Source organism: Amblyomma maculatum, chromosome 1 (genome assembly GCF_055883805.1).
Source record: "Amblyomma maculatum isolate TAMU_Amacu chromosome 1, ASM5588380v1, whole genome shotgun sequence".
Taxonomy (NCBI): Eukaryota; Metazoa; Arthropoda; class Arachnida; order Ixodida; family Ixodidae; genus Amblyomma; species Amblyomma maculatum.
In genome coordinates, this window is record NC_139344.1 from 188567141 (window position 1) to 188581539 (window position 14399).

General features: G+C 39.3%; 1 protein-coding gene across 4 annotated transcripts in view; it reads right to left on the reverse strand.

Moving 5' to 3' along the window:
- The window catches only part of LOC146205180 (queuosine 5'-phosphate N-glycosylase/hydrolase-like), a 40293-nt gene that overhangs the window by 13034 nt on the left and 12860 nt on the right, over positions 1-14399 (reverse strand). For all 4 annotated transcript variants that reach the window (XM_084589863.1, XM_084589864.1, XM_084589865.1 and 1 more), the window contains exons 3-6: positions 13759-13908; positions 7367-7490; positions 2354-2539; positions 413-480 (exon numbers count right to left, since the gene is read on the reverse strand). In XM_084589863.1, coding sequence (XP_084445989.1) covers positions 413-480; positions 2354-2539; positions 7367-7490; positions 13759-13908 — 528 coding nt within the window. The remainder of the gene's footprint in view (positions 1-412; positions 481-2353; positions 2540-7366; positions 7491-13758; positions 13909-14399) is intronic.

A 14399-nucleotide genomic window follows, 5' to 3' on the forward strand; every position in this document is an offset into this window, starting at 1 on the left:
CCCAGTCCTGCACCATTTTGCCATTTTTTTTGCTTTCTCTACTTCCCTCAACCCTGTAAGTGCCTTCCCTATCTCAAAAACCCACACTGCCTTCTCGCTACATTCACAGTAACTTTCTCTTTGCACTTGTACTATACCACACGCTTTACTCAAAGTTCATTGAAAAGCTGGCTTCTTGTGGCAGCTTTTGAGACTGGCGTGGGTCACTTTAGCTACACTAAAAGCTCATGAAAAAACAAATCACATTCACGGTTCTGAATACAACACAAAGTTAATTTTGAACAATTTGTCTCCCGCAAAATCTCGTGAATTTCTCGTTTTCAGTCTGCGAAAATTAAAATTTTCCACTGCACAAAGTTCGAGGCTTTATCAATAAAAGCTAAAAGGATAAAAGGAAAAAAATACAGCTTACCTCACAAGCATGAATTGTTGCCCCACGGATCTCTATTTCTTCTGTGCTTCCATTTTGCAAAATATTTCCTGCAGGAAATTACGTCATACACTATTATGCTTCCTTATCTAATAGCAATGTCTAGCCTACCACCTTTTGAAGGGGAACAATAAGTCTGGCCATACTGCAACAAGGGTGCTCCAAGGTTGCAAATATGTTAAGAACGAAACTTGGGCAAGTGAGAAAATATGTGAAAGCGGATGATATACTATGACACCCCTCAAAAATTCGCCTTACTGCACTCAATGAAAACAATTCATTGCTGGCAATGACTAGTTCTCAACTTTGTTTCGCATGTTGACTAGCTGACCTGTGTGAAGCTGTCATGCACAACTTCAAAAGCATAAACCAAGCAAAGGCTCTTAAGGTTGTTTTCACGAACCTTGAATGGTCTTCTGCTCTTGTCATTCCATTTCACTTACCATTTGCTCTTAAATGATAAATGCCTGCGCAATTGGCAGGCAAAGCAGTTTAGTTTTTGCGCACTTTTCTGATTTGCTGATCATTCAGATGGTTACATTTAATGCAATGACGTAACAGTGCCCACGCTGCATGTGGGTGTAGATAAGGTAAGACCACTTCATTAGTGATTTTGTTTTCAGCATTAACAACACTTTCATTTTTTCATAAAAAAAAAAAATGCTGGTAAAGTTGCAAAGTTACCAAAGGGTGATCTATCAGCCAAGTTATATTGTTGCATACAACATTATTTCACATTAGTGTCCTTTCGAGATGCCTTAAAACAAACATTTTCTTGTTTCTTTTCCACTTTCATCAAAGAGTGCAAAGAAATGTTAAGAATCTCCAATGGTATCAAGGACGATACAAATTAATCAAACAGAGTGTGTGTGTTACAGCACAATATGTCTTTATGTATAAACCCATTACTGAGCTTTAGCATTTATGTAGGCACTGCACTTTTTCCTCTCACTATTATTGAACACGAAATTAAGATTGCTGTTAAAATAGACAGACCTGCAGTAGTGAAATCAAAGCGCAAAGGTACATTAAATGTTTTCTTAGTCAACTCTACTCAATTAGCATTTCTGAATTTCAGCCTTTAATCTCTGTACATTTCATGCATAAAAATTTCAATTGTACTCCCAAGTTTTTCACCATTTTCACAGCCATCAAAACAAGCAGACCTTCTCTGATTGAGGCACTTTTTATGGAAGAAGCCTTCACACCTTTATAAATCATACTAGAACTGTGAAGTAACTGAGGGACAAACAGATACAAGAGGACTCACTCTGGTGCTCAAATATAGGGTACTGTTGTGTCAATAATGAGGGAGGCTTCAACTCTTGTGATGAGTTTGGGATACTGCTGCTCATTTACATGGGCTCCCCAGCAAGAACTTGAACTTTCAGAACTAGTGTGTATCTAGAGATCTCAAGATTAAATTTTATGTATGCTTTTAACCCATTCACTGCACTGTGGGTCATTGATGGGCCATGTCACATGTCAAATAAAGCCGTGGGAGGGCTCAGCAAGTTTTAGAGCATCTGCCAAAAGCACACATGCAAAGTCACTACTGCCACTTGTTGGCAGCGCGAAGAAGCTGCTTTCACCAGTGGCTCCCTGATGGGTCATGCTGCACTAAAAAAAAATTTAAGGATTGCTCACCAATGAGCCTCAATGTACAGAGGTTAGGACTCCAAAAATTGCTGCAGCAGTAAATACGTTAGCACACTGTTATCAAACTTTGACCCTTCACTCTTGTAAATATTCATCGTAGGAACTTCAGTTCATGTACCAATAGTGAGGGTGACTGCCCTTTCGTCACAGGAAATGGGTTCAAGGCTCAAGCAAAATGGTAAAATACAATACGTGCAAGCTATGCTTCAAGCACATTCTCAATAGTACTTTATTGAAAGGGGTCTAAGTAATCATTAAATTCACCTTTAGCGAGCAAGGTCATCAGACGTGGAGAGTAACATAAAGCTCCAAAGTAGGCAAGCACTTGAGGCACACGGTAGTCTGCAAATGCTGTAATCGTGTCTATGTCCTTGAATTCACCCAAGCCTTGGCCATTAAAGCAGCTCCAGAGATCAGCAACAAGAATCTGAGCCCGTTTGTAGAATGACACTGTATAATTTGAAAAAGAAAAAAATATATATATGCACGCTTCATCAGCAAATACATAAAGTTAAAAAAAGTTACAAGGCCACTTGAGAAATACAAAAAAAAATAAATGAAATAAACATAGCACTGCATCAACTGTAGCAAAACATATATATAAATAAAATGGCATGTCTATTAAACATAAAACACCCTCCAAGGACAGCAAATGCTCAAGATGTCAACAAACCATTTCTTGAAAATTCAGTAATGTTTAAATGGTTTTACAATACAAGTATAACAATGCATAATGGTCATGTTGTCCCCTTTTAACACATCTTTCGTGCAGTTACCTTCATTATGCAGTTTTAGATTTAATGACTGACTGAAGTTCTGCTACTTCACTACAGCAAACAAACAAGAGAGGTAATATTCTATGAATATGCACTTTTATGGTGCAGTCTGAAGCCTCTTTATGCAGAAATCAAGGTCACATATTCAGCTTGTATTCTCATTATAATGGTCCAAAGCTGTAAAAAGGCTATGAGAGATGTCATAGCATAGGGTACTAGAGAAATTTTGACAGCCTGGATTTTTTTTTTCATGATCACCGATGTTACACAGTACATGGGCATTTCTTCTCCACTTTGCCTCGACTAAATGCTGAGATTTGACCCGCTATTCAAAGGCCCAGTAGACCAAACACTACAGCCACTAAGCCATCCCTGTGATCCCAGACAACAGTATTAAACAGCCTTCAAAATACCCTATCCACCTTCACGTCATCCATGCACATTCAGTCATTACAAACTGATTTTGCATAAGAGCTGGAAGAGTGCATTAATTTAATAACATATTCTTCAGTGTCACCTTAGAAGCTTCTTCAGCTAAATCTATAAATGAGCCACTATGAAGACAGCACACACCACAGAGATAGCCCAGACTGCTCTATAGAAAGCAAGAGAATTTATGGTGCACGTTTAGAAACAATGTGAATCAGAGAGGCCACAATGACAACAGCAGAGAAAAATGACTTGCTGTAAGCGATGTAGTACATGATGTACCAAAATATGAATCTCTCTTATTAATCTATTTTGTGTACAGCAACCATGTTGCAGTTGGGAATGGAAGAGCAAATAATATCTTGAATGAAATATTAACTAGAATTTATGGTCTTGGTGCCCACAACCACAACAAACCCTTTTTGCATGCAGTATTCTAGAGCAATCGTAACTTCAGACCAGCCATTTCCTTGAGTCTTTCGCTCTGTGCAGACAACTTGGTGCACTGTGCTACACTAACAGTAAGAGTGGCCAAAAAATGTCATTTTTGTAGCTGTTCATAAGTTATATTTAGACTGTGCATGAAACTTCAAACAACACTGACATTCTACACTACTTGTTTTGCCTAAACAACACTAAAGGCAACTACTATTGACAAGACGAGATACCATGAAAAAGTTAGGCACTGCCTGTGCATGTAGTCATACACATACTAAGCACATTTTAAATACAAAAACTACACCTGCTCTGGCAAAGGCCAGGCTCTGTGTCACATGTCTTAGTTTAGTTTTGTGTTCATCTTTCACATGAAGTAGCTTCACAGTATACTCATTCGTGTAGACATTAAAGAAGGCAGAGCTTCAGTAATTCCAAAAGCATGGCTTGAATTCTCCACTACAGTATCCCATTTACCTCTCGGCATTTCAATTAAGCATTTAAACTATCCCTGGCACCCTTATAATATGTGCCAGGGAAGTCTGATATTCTAAACAGCAACAACACTGCTAGTGGTGACTTCCCACACCATCATAAGAAACCAAAACACAACAAGAAAAAAGCCAACTGGCTTCTTCAAATGTTATTTACTCTTCTATTCACTGATCACCTCCAGAATGCACTGTCACCAAGTGCTCATTACCATGCACTTTCCACTTACATTTTACCTGAAATGGCAGCACCAAAATTTCTCACACATACGAAAGGTTCCTTGGCTTACTATGCAGGCTTTGGCATGAATATTTAATGGCATGCCTACTGCGTATATTAAACAATTCAATACTTTGAGAGGAGCAGTGCACCACATAGCCCTCTTTTAAAACTGCTTAGAAAAACACTGCTACAACCAAAACTTCCAAGAACATGTAAAAATGAATATTAGTAATATGTACTATTACCCCTCCCAAACTTTGAGACAGAGTCCATAAAGAGTATGAAATCCCACATTGTGAATACACACACAAAAGTTGTTAAATAAAATGTTTGACCAAACATGAACTATATCTATATTAGTCAATCTTTTAACCACCAAACCCAAGATGTAAAGCCTGTACTCATCACGGGAGATCATACTAATATCCCCAATGATAAATCATACTAGACCAGCCCAACGTTGCACAGCTCCCTCTGAAAAAGACGACTTATGGTCGTCAATTGTGTTGGTTGCAATTTTCAACACTAAGGATGGCTGTTCTTTATTAAATACATTTTTGTGTTTTAAGCCTAAAAACAGTCATTTCAGGCTTTACATAGCACCCAGCTTCATGATATCACACATAAAGTCTTAATACTAATAATGAAACCTGGTTTGTGTTAGGATGAAGCAAAGTCTATGCACTTTGCGGTGTGTTACAGCATAGTGTATCAAATAAACACAGTTCATTTCAGTACATTATAGTCCAGTACTATGGCATGCACTGAGGGGACACCTGCCTCAAGAGCACCTATTTTCTTCTCTAAAGTTTTCAGTTAATGGTTAATTCTAACCAGAAACTAATGAAGTAATCTATTTTCAGAATCAGGATTACATAGAGAAAATTATGACAAAAAGTTTGGCAACTCTAGCATGTTTCTTTGGAATAAATTTCGGGGTTAAAAGGATTACTTTGTAAAAATTTAAAAAAGTAAGGAATTCTCAACAATTGCTGCTTGTCCCGAATTAACATTTTTCAAGCAAACCATTGCAAGCCTGTGAGAAGTTGCAGTGAAAAAGTTGTAAAGCACACAGAAAAACAGCTACTTGTCTGATTTCTATACAGAGAGCATTTTTTTTTTTACACTTCCTCTACACATTCAACCTACTAGGCATAATGCCCGAGGTACCAAGATCACGGACACTTGTGCATGTTGAAAGCAATCACATTTGTGCCATCGACTTGGGCACACCACAGCAGAGATCATTATTAAATGCAAGCCACCATGACCAGGATTTTAAAACTGGAGCACTCTGCTATAGGCATTCTGATTTTCATGTGCACTGTTCAGAGTGTCGTTTGTGTTTTTTTTTTTTTGGGGGGGGGGGGGGGGGGGGGTGAGGGGTCTAGGTTAGCCTTACAAGTGATGACATTCGGGTTTCATGTGAAAATTTCTATAAATCTTACAGAAAAGAAGATATCAAACTCTTTTAAAGATGAAGATTTTAGGGAAAAGGAAAATGGCACCTCAAGTTACATGAAAATTAAACCAGTTAAAATTCGTAATGACACTTTTTCCAGGTTTTACTTGTGAAATAAAGACCACAAGAGTGAAGCTTTAATAGCTGCAGCTTATAGAATTATGAGAGCAGAAAACTAGCAACACTTGTCTTTAATATCAAGCTGCAGCCAGCCAAGACATTTGCTTGACTTTTATTCTAAACAATCAATCAAAAATATTCATAAATTTCCAGCAGCTAAAACATTAAAAGTACTTCAGCACCCGGTAACCACTAATACTAGTTTTATTTTGGCTAAATGTACCACTCATTATTAAAACATTGGTTCCATCTGCACAATACATAAAAGGCACACACTAAGTCACCCAGCTAAGGTCACCAAGCCTTGAAAAGAGATTGAGTGTCCTAATCCTGTGGAAAACCTGTAACTGACAGCTGTTGAGAGCAGCGTGGCCTAGTCTGCATCATTTATTTCATAAAATTTATGTCCGTTATAATACTATAGGCTAGTCCAGCTCATTCTTTTTTTACAAATGTGTTCAAATGTTACCTAAATATTACAATGTTCCAGCACTTCACAGAAATCAAGACAGAGATGCATTAATTCTGGCTCCACTTACTACATCATAGTATGTATTTCATGGTAAACTGCCTCATCAAAGGAGTAGACAACACAGCATTCGCATATGGACATTTACATTCTCATCATGCCCGAGAGAAAAAAATTGGAGGGACACTCAAACTCTGCTTTAAGAGTAGGCACGATACCACCTATAACACCGCCTTTTTCATTTCATGATATATCTTTTTGTTTAAGATGGTTCTTGGGGGAAAGGAAGGCACAGTATCTGTCTCACTTTTCGGTAGACATCTGCACTTATGATTACCAGCATGCAATCGGAGACGCATATGTCACCAGTTCAAATCCCTATCGCAAACTAGCCTAAACTAGCAGATGGGTAAATGGAAAGTGAAATGGCACGACACCATCACCCTGAATGCTGCACAAAAAAGAGTTAGTCGCAGTTAAGTAAGAAATCACACAAGTTTAATCGAGTTAGATTCTGTGGGTCTGCAAGAATTTCTTTTCTTTGCTTCCTGCTGATATTCATGTCACTAAAGCAACAACGCTAACGCTGGCTTTTCTGCAACACAGCGTAAAAGTGTGAAATAGTAGGGCAAGAATTAATCTGCATTATTTTAATAAACTGGCCAAACAGCAAATTCCTGGCTGACAGCCATGCCCTTTAAATGTTCTGACCCTAACCTGTAAATATCCACTGTTCTCCATGACATTACCAATGATTTATGCCAAGCTAAATGGATTGATGATAAGATGAAGTGAGAAAATTAAAGCGCTTAAAGCTAGGCTAGGCTTTAAGGTGGCTAGCAAAATGTTTTCAAATAAAAGGAAAGACTAACCTTTCACACCACCAAATGTTGCTTCATCTTGAAATGAGGTGAAGTTTTGCACAACCTTCTTCATCAGATCTTGGCAACATTTATTGCACTCCCGAATGCAGTTAGCAAATGAACCATTGTACATCTGGATTCATGAGTGGGAGAAAAGAAGAACTGATGCATCACAGGGTGCAGAGAGAATCTTCTCTGGAGAAAGTTTTGTATGAAGTAAAAAAAAAAAAAAAAATCTAACTAATGTGCTGACAAAAAAAAAAAGTAGTGTGCTGCCTAACTGTACACAAGGTTACTTAACCTCAGCAAGTCTATTTGCTTTCCAGATAACTTGCAGGTGGCAGAGGGTGCAAGATGAAGGCTGGTTAAGTAGTGAGGCAGTCAGAAATTAAGCAAGTTAGGCAAACCACCTATGCGCTGAAGAAAAGCAGAGAAATATTAAAAATATTAAACATTAAAACACAATAAAATGCATTTCTTTCAATAATGGCAGCAATCATATTAAAAGTATGAGTGATGACACAAGATACAGCCAGTCAAACAGGCAAAACAGAAGCAGATTAGACAGCAGGTGGCAAGAAACAGCAGCACATCAAGTATATAATTGCCGCTCTTGAGAAGTACACCCAACTTTGTTCTCTTTTAATTTTTACTGTAGCCTGTGGATGCCTCCCAACGTAAAGTGCAAAATATCAATTACCACTGTATCTAAGCAATGTTTTGAGCCCTGTCTGCTTTGAGTCAGTTTTATAGTCAGTGCACTTGTTCAAGTGCAATATCACGCACCATGCTTGCTTGTGCAGAATAACAGGTATGAGCTCTTCTCTTTGTCAGCAATAACCATGAAATAGTTCAGACTAAAAAGACAGAGAAAGAAAACCAACAAAACCAGCTACATATCTTTACTACCAGGTTAGCAAGGTCGCTACAGAGAAACTAGAAATTAGGCCCTTAAAATTGTTCCACGCCTCTGTCTTACTATAAGTCTCTTGAAATATACCCTTTTTTTTAACTGTTCACAGATAGTTATTTTAAACCCTATGAGAGATATGTCAACTGCGGTCTATGCAGGTTTATTGTGCAGAAAGGAGGACATTATGTGCATGATAGAGGTCAGTAATAAATCAATTGACTAAAATGAAGTAATTAACTTTGTATTTTATATTTCAGGGGCCGACATTATACTAAGAAAATGAAGGCTGTCAATATAACAGCACAGTCCAGTTTTAGAATTCCCTTTATCGGCATTGCAGTCAGAAATACTATCTGCATCCGGCTGTGAATATATCAACATCAACACAAGGTCATTGTGGTTTGTGGCAGCGAACTGGACGGCTGATGTCATCAATTCTACCACTTTCCTGTCCTCAACGCCACCATGCGTCCAAGGAACGTCGGCCCCACCCACCGCGGATATAAAAGCCAGCGGTTTCAACGACTTCTTCATGGGCAGAGAAGAGCAGCTGCATTGCAGACGCCTGAAAATTCTTTCTGCTTATTTGCTGTACAGGTTGGTAATGGTACTTCCTTACAGGCTAAACATACCAGCAACGTTTGTACGCTGCTCTTCCCTTGGCCACTTGTGTTAGCTTCAACAATCTGCGAATGCATGCATGTTGTGAAGCTTTTATTGTTAGCAGGCGACACTGAGTTAAATCCTGGCCCTGAACTAGGTGAAGCTAACCCTAATGCTGATGTTATTGCTGCTATTGTGGCGCTATCAGCAAAATCAGATGCCCGCCATGCTGAGCTGATGGATACCTTAACCCAGCTCAAGGCTAACCAACTTGAATTAGAGCAAAAAGTGTGTGATCTCACTTCCAGGCTTATGGCTGTTGAATCCCACGTACAGACGGAAGGCGAATACTCCCACGGACTTACTGATGATATATCCGATGCTGTTCATGCTGAGTCTGCTGCAATAAATTCACGGTTAGACGATCTTGAGGACCAATCTCGTCGAGACGACCTGATCTTTTACGGTGTCCCGGACAAGGGCTCAGAAACCTAGGCTGAGTCCGAAGAACACATTTGAAAAATTATTTCTGAGACATTAGCCTTATCTTTTCCTGATGAGTGCATCCATCGTGCTCACAGACTGGGCTTGTAAATATTGGAGGGATGTTGACCTATCGTTGTGAAATTCGGTTCCCCCAAATTAGAAGACAAGATTTTATTGCAGCGCTCTAAATTCAAAGGTTCTAAGATAGTGATTAGTGAAGACTTTTCTCGCGCCGCACGCCAGTCTCGCAAAAAGTTTGCCGAATTCGGGAAGGCTTCAGGACAGAAGTATTTATTGCGAGCAAACTGATTGTGCATAGACAAAAAATGCTATGTCTATTATTAATCGACCGATCGTGTTTGTGAAGTAGATCTTGCCGACAGTCGTTCTAGCGCTAACAGAGGCCAATCTTCTGTTTCAAATTTCATGGACAATACCATAAGTGTTTCATACGCTCCTAGCTCATCGCAATAGCTATTTACACGCCCGGTCGCAAAGCCAGTTTCCCTTCTTTTTTCGAATGTACGTAGTGTCCGTAACATATGTGACGATCTGTCTTCAGTTATCGACACGTGTTCAGCCGACATTGTTATCTTAACCGAAACTTGGCTTTCAAGTGATATTGCGGACGATGAAATCTTCGAATGTGAAAGTGTTTTCGAATTTTTTCGCTGTGACCGCAACTTGCGTACTGGTGGCGGGGTACTGATTGCTGTGCGTGATGGTCTGAGATCTTGTCTTTTAGATATCGCTTCACAGTTAGAGATTGTGTGTGCATGTGTCACCCTCGGATATCGCGATTTTATTTTTTGCGTGTGTTATCGCCCACCCATTTCATCCATGACATTTTGTTCTGATCTACATGACGTATTAAACGAGTTACGTGTGCAGTTTCCTTCCAGTCCACTCTTTCTTCTTGGCGATTTTAATTATCAAGCAATTATTTGGCATGACTCTCTTCCTACATCAGATTGTTGATCTGAGTGCTCTCTCTTCATAAACCTTTGCCTGGATTTTAACTTTAAACATCTTGATCTCCAGCCTACGCGATTTACACAGCAGTCTTCTAACACCCTTGACCTCATTCTCATTACCACACCTGATCTGGTTTACTGTTTAAGATGCATGACTGGTCTAAGTGATCATTGCCTAATTTATTTCGAACTACGAACTTCTGTTCCCACTATGAAAAGGCGAAAAGTTATTTCTGACTACAAAAACACAGGCTTTGACTATAAATCGTGAACTAATGAATTTCGTCGCTAACTACATTCCAAGTTTTCACACCCGCAGTGTTAAAGACAACTGGGATTTGTACAAAGAAAAAGTGAAATTTTTAATTAATAAATTCGTCCCTCAGAAACGCATTACATCCAACTCTCATGCCCCATGGTTTAATGCGTGCTTGCGACGCTCACTGAACAAGAAGAAAAGGTTATTTCGGCGGACCAAGGCAGCACAAACAGCTGAACGTTGGCAAGCCTACGCTGCCGCTAATACTGATTACAAGAAAGTTGCATCTGAAACAACAAAGCAATTTTACCAGCACACCCTCCTATCTCTTCTGAAAGAAAATCCCGAGAAATTTTAGAATGTGGTCAGCGGGAATAAGTTGAATATAGTAGGTCTTTCCGATGATAGTAACACACCAATACCCGAGAGTGAATGCTGCGAAGTGATGAACAAACATTTTGCTTCATGTTTCTCGTCTACATCTCTGAACTGTTTACCTGATCTTTGTACATCTGACTTTTTACCTATGGATCCGATAACCATTGATTCTGGTGGTGTATCATGTTTAATTGAAAGACAGAAGGTTTCAGCTTCCTCGGGTGTGGATGCAATAACATCGAAGTTTTTGAAAGGTACTGCTACATGCTCATCTTTGATTCTTTGTGAAATATTTATGCAGTCATTGCAGAGTTGTTCCATGCCCAATGATTGGAAGGTGGTTCCTTTACATAAATCAGGTAACACTGTTTCAGCACTAAACTATAGGCCCATTTCACTAACCAGCGTACCCTGCAGACTTCTTGAGCACATAATTTACTCTCACCTTGTTTCTTCCTCGAATCTAACAACTTTTTTAGTTCAAACCAACATGGCTTCCGAAGACTTTTCTCGTGTGAAACGCAACGCCTCTCTTTCATTAATGATCTTTTTCGAGCTCTGGATGCTAACTTTGTTGTGGACTGTATTTTTTTGGATTTTGCTAAGGCTTTTGACTCTGTTTCGCATGACTTGCTACTAATTAAGCTCAGTGCTCTGAATATTGACAATCGGGTATTGAGCAGGAATAAATGTTTTCTTTCTAACCGAAGCCAATATGTCACAATCAATGGTTATGACTCACCTCTAATTTCTGTAACTTCTGGAGTACCTCAAGGTTCTATGTTAGGTCCTCTCTTGTTTCTCATTTATATTAATGATCTTCCTAACAATGTTTCTTCCCACATTAAACTTTTTGCAGATGACTGTGTTCTTTACCATATCATTACTAATCCCCTTATGAAGCATGTTTGCAGTCAGACTTGGATACAATTTCTTCATGGTGCAGCGACTGGCTTATGAAGCTTAACACTACTAAATGCAAATACATGCGTGTTTCTAACCGAACTCATGATAACACCACTCGCTATTTTCTTAATTCCACTCCATTATCACTTGTTTCATCGTACAAATATCTCGGCGTTCATATAACACATAATCTCTCTTGGAAAATGCACCTCAACTATATCTAACCAGGCTAACCGCACACCAGGCTTCTTACGCCACCATTTCACAGCTGCAGACAGTTCCGTTAAGCTTCATTTGTATAGGACGTTAATAAGACCCAAACTAGAATATGCATGCTCTATTTGGGATCCTAATCAAGTAACTTTAATTAACAGTTTAGAGTCCGTTCAGAACCGTGCCGCCCGCTTTATTGTTTCTCATTTTTCACAAACTGCAAGTGTATCTGCAATAAAATCAATCCTTGGTCTTCCTGTGCTTTCTCTGCGTCAAATATTTTCGCTTATGTCTTTTTCACCGAATTTATTATACTAATCCTATTCTCAAAGATCAGTTAATTCCTTCTTATATATCCTCACGCATTGATCACAGCCTTAAGGTAGGGATCCCGCACTGCCGAACCACACTTTGTTTAAATTCATTTATTCCTCAAACTGCGAATGACTGGAACCACCTCTCTGCCTTCATCACTGCCATCACCGATGCCGAAAATTTTAAGAAGACTACGGCCGATTTTGTATGCCCCTCTTCTCTGTAATGCCTCCGGGCCTTGAGAGTATTGAAAATAAATAAATAACTTAATGTCAAAATACAATTTTTTAGCTTGTAAAGCTGGCTTCCGGCAGTGCACATTTTTAAAATGCCGTCGCTTTGCCTATTTTATAACGTAGAAGCAGTTAACACGATTTCCATGACAATACCATGCGCAGTGAGGCCGTTTTAAAACCTGCAGAGCAGGAAGCCAGCTTGGCGAGCTAAAATGTGTGCATTTTTGGCGCTAAATATTTTAAACTGCATTGCAGATAAAGGAAATTTCAAAACTGAACTCGGCTATTATGCTGATGGCTTTCATTTTCTTAATACAATGTTGGCCCCTGAAATAAAAATTAAAGATTATTTCATAATTTAGTTAATTGCTTAATTACTAAGGTTACTAAGGTCTATCACATATTGTGTTTGCCAAAAGTAACCAGGCAGCATGTTTTGCTTCTCACTGGTATTATAAAGCCAATAAATATTCCCAGAGGATCACAACTCGTTAAGAAGTGAGGACAGGCACTAGCCTTTAGTTTTCACAAATTTAAAGCTTTAGCTGTAGTATGAATTTATTACCGCACAGCCGAGAAACAGGTCCCACAGACTGGTTACTTTTGGTAAAGACTGTACATAATGTCTGCCTTGCTGTACAATCCACCTGCACAGACCACAGAGACTTATCTCTCACAGGGTTTAATAACGATCTGCACACAGTTAAAAAAAAAAAAAAAAACACCCGGTATATGCAAACTCCACAGTGGTTATCCAGACGAGAATTACAAACTGTCAAAACTGTCCAAGTGCCTCACTCTGTCATTTGGTCTTCTAACAAACTGCAGGAGACTAATACAGCTTTAAGAGCAGGTTGCCTATTTTCTTTCTAAAACTATAACACTGTTGGTTCAGTGACATCTGGTTGCCTCAGCACCATTGTAAAATACTAGCATATGTGCGAAACAAAGCCATAATAGAAAACTAGAGCAAAACAGCAACATAATTATGGTTTGAATAGTTTACTCAGGGGAAGTAAAACACCCCAAATATAGAAAAACTATTAATAAGAAAGAGCATAACACCAATGTGCCCTTTATAAAATTCTACATAAGCAAAAACATCTGAAAACACCCACACTAGACAATACGTGGCCCCACTCTTGCAGAACTCTCTGTCTTTCTTCAAGCAGGGGGATGGCTGCACTCGTGTCCGACCGAAATATATGCTGCACTTGCTGTAGGGAAATACTGCGACAAAAATCAGCACTCAGGAGGGGCACACCTTCCTGGAACAAGAAAATGAATTATGAAACGGCAAGAATTACGTTAAGTAGGGTGCTTCAAGAGTGTATAGCCCGAGTTCACACTGATTTTAGGTTTATGGGGTTAAAGGGTTAAACGTTCTGAACTGACTCAGGCTATAAAGAACACCATGGCCCAGGGGGGCTTCAGATAAGTTTCATCAATTGAGGTTCTTTAAGATGCACTGATATCGCATAACACAAGACATCATATTCGGTCTGGATCTCGTCGGCTCAGTAGTTGAGCATCACGGTGGAGGACAGTGATGTCAGATAAGATTTGGCTGGGTTGGTTTATGGGGTTCAACGTCACAAAGGGACTTGGGCTATGAGAGATGCCATAGTGAAGAACTGCAGAAATTTTGACCATCTTGGGTTCTTTAACGTGCAGTGACATCACACAGCACACAGGCGCCTAACTTTTTGCCTCCATCAAAAAGCGGCTGCCATGGCCGGGATTTGCCACATCCTTGGGC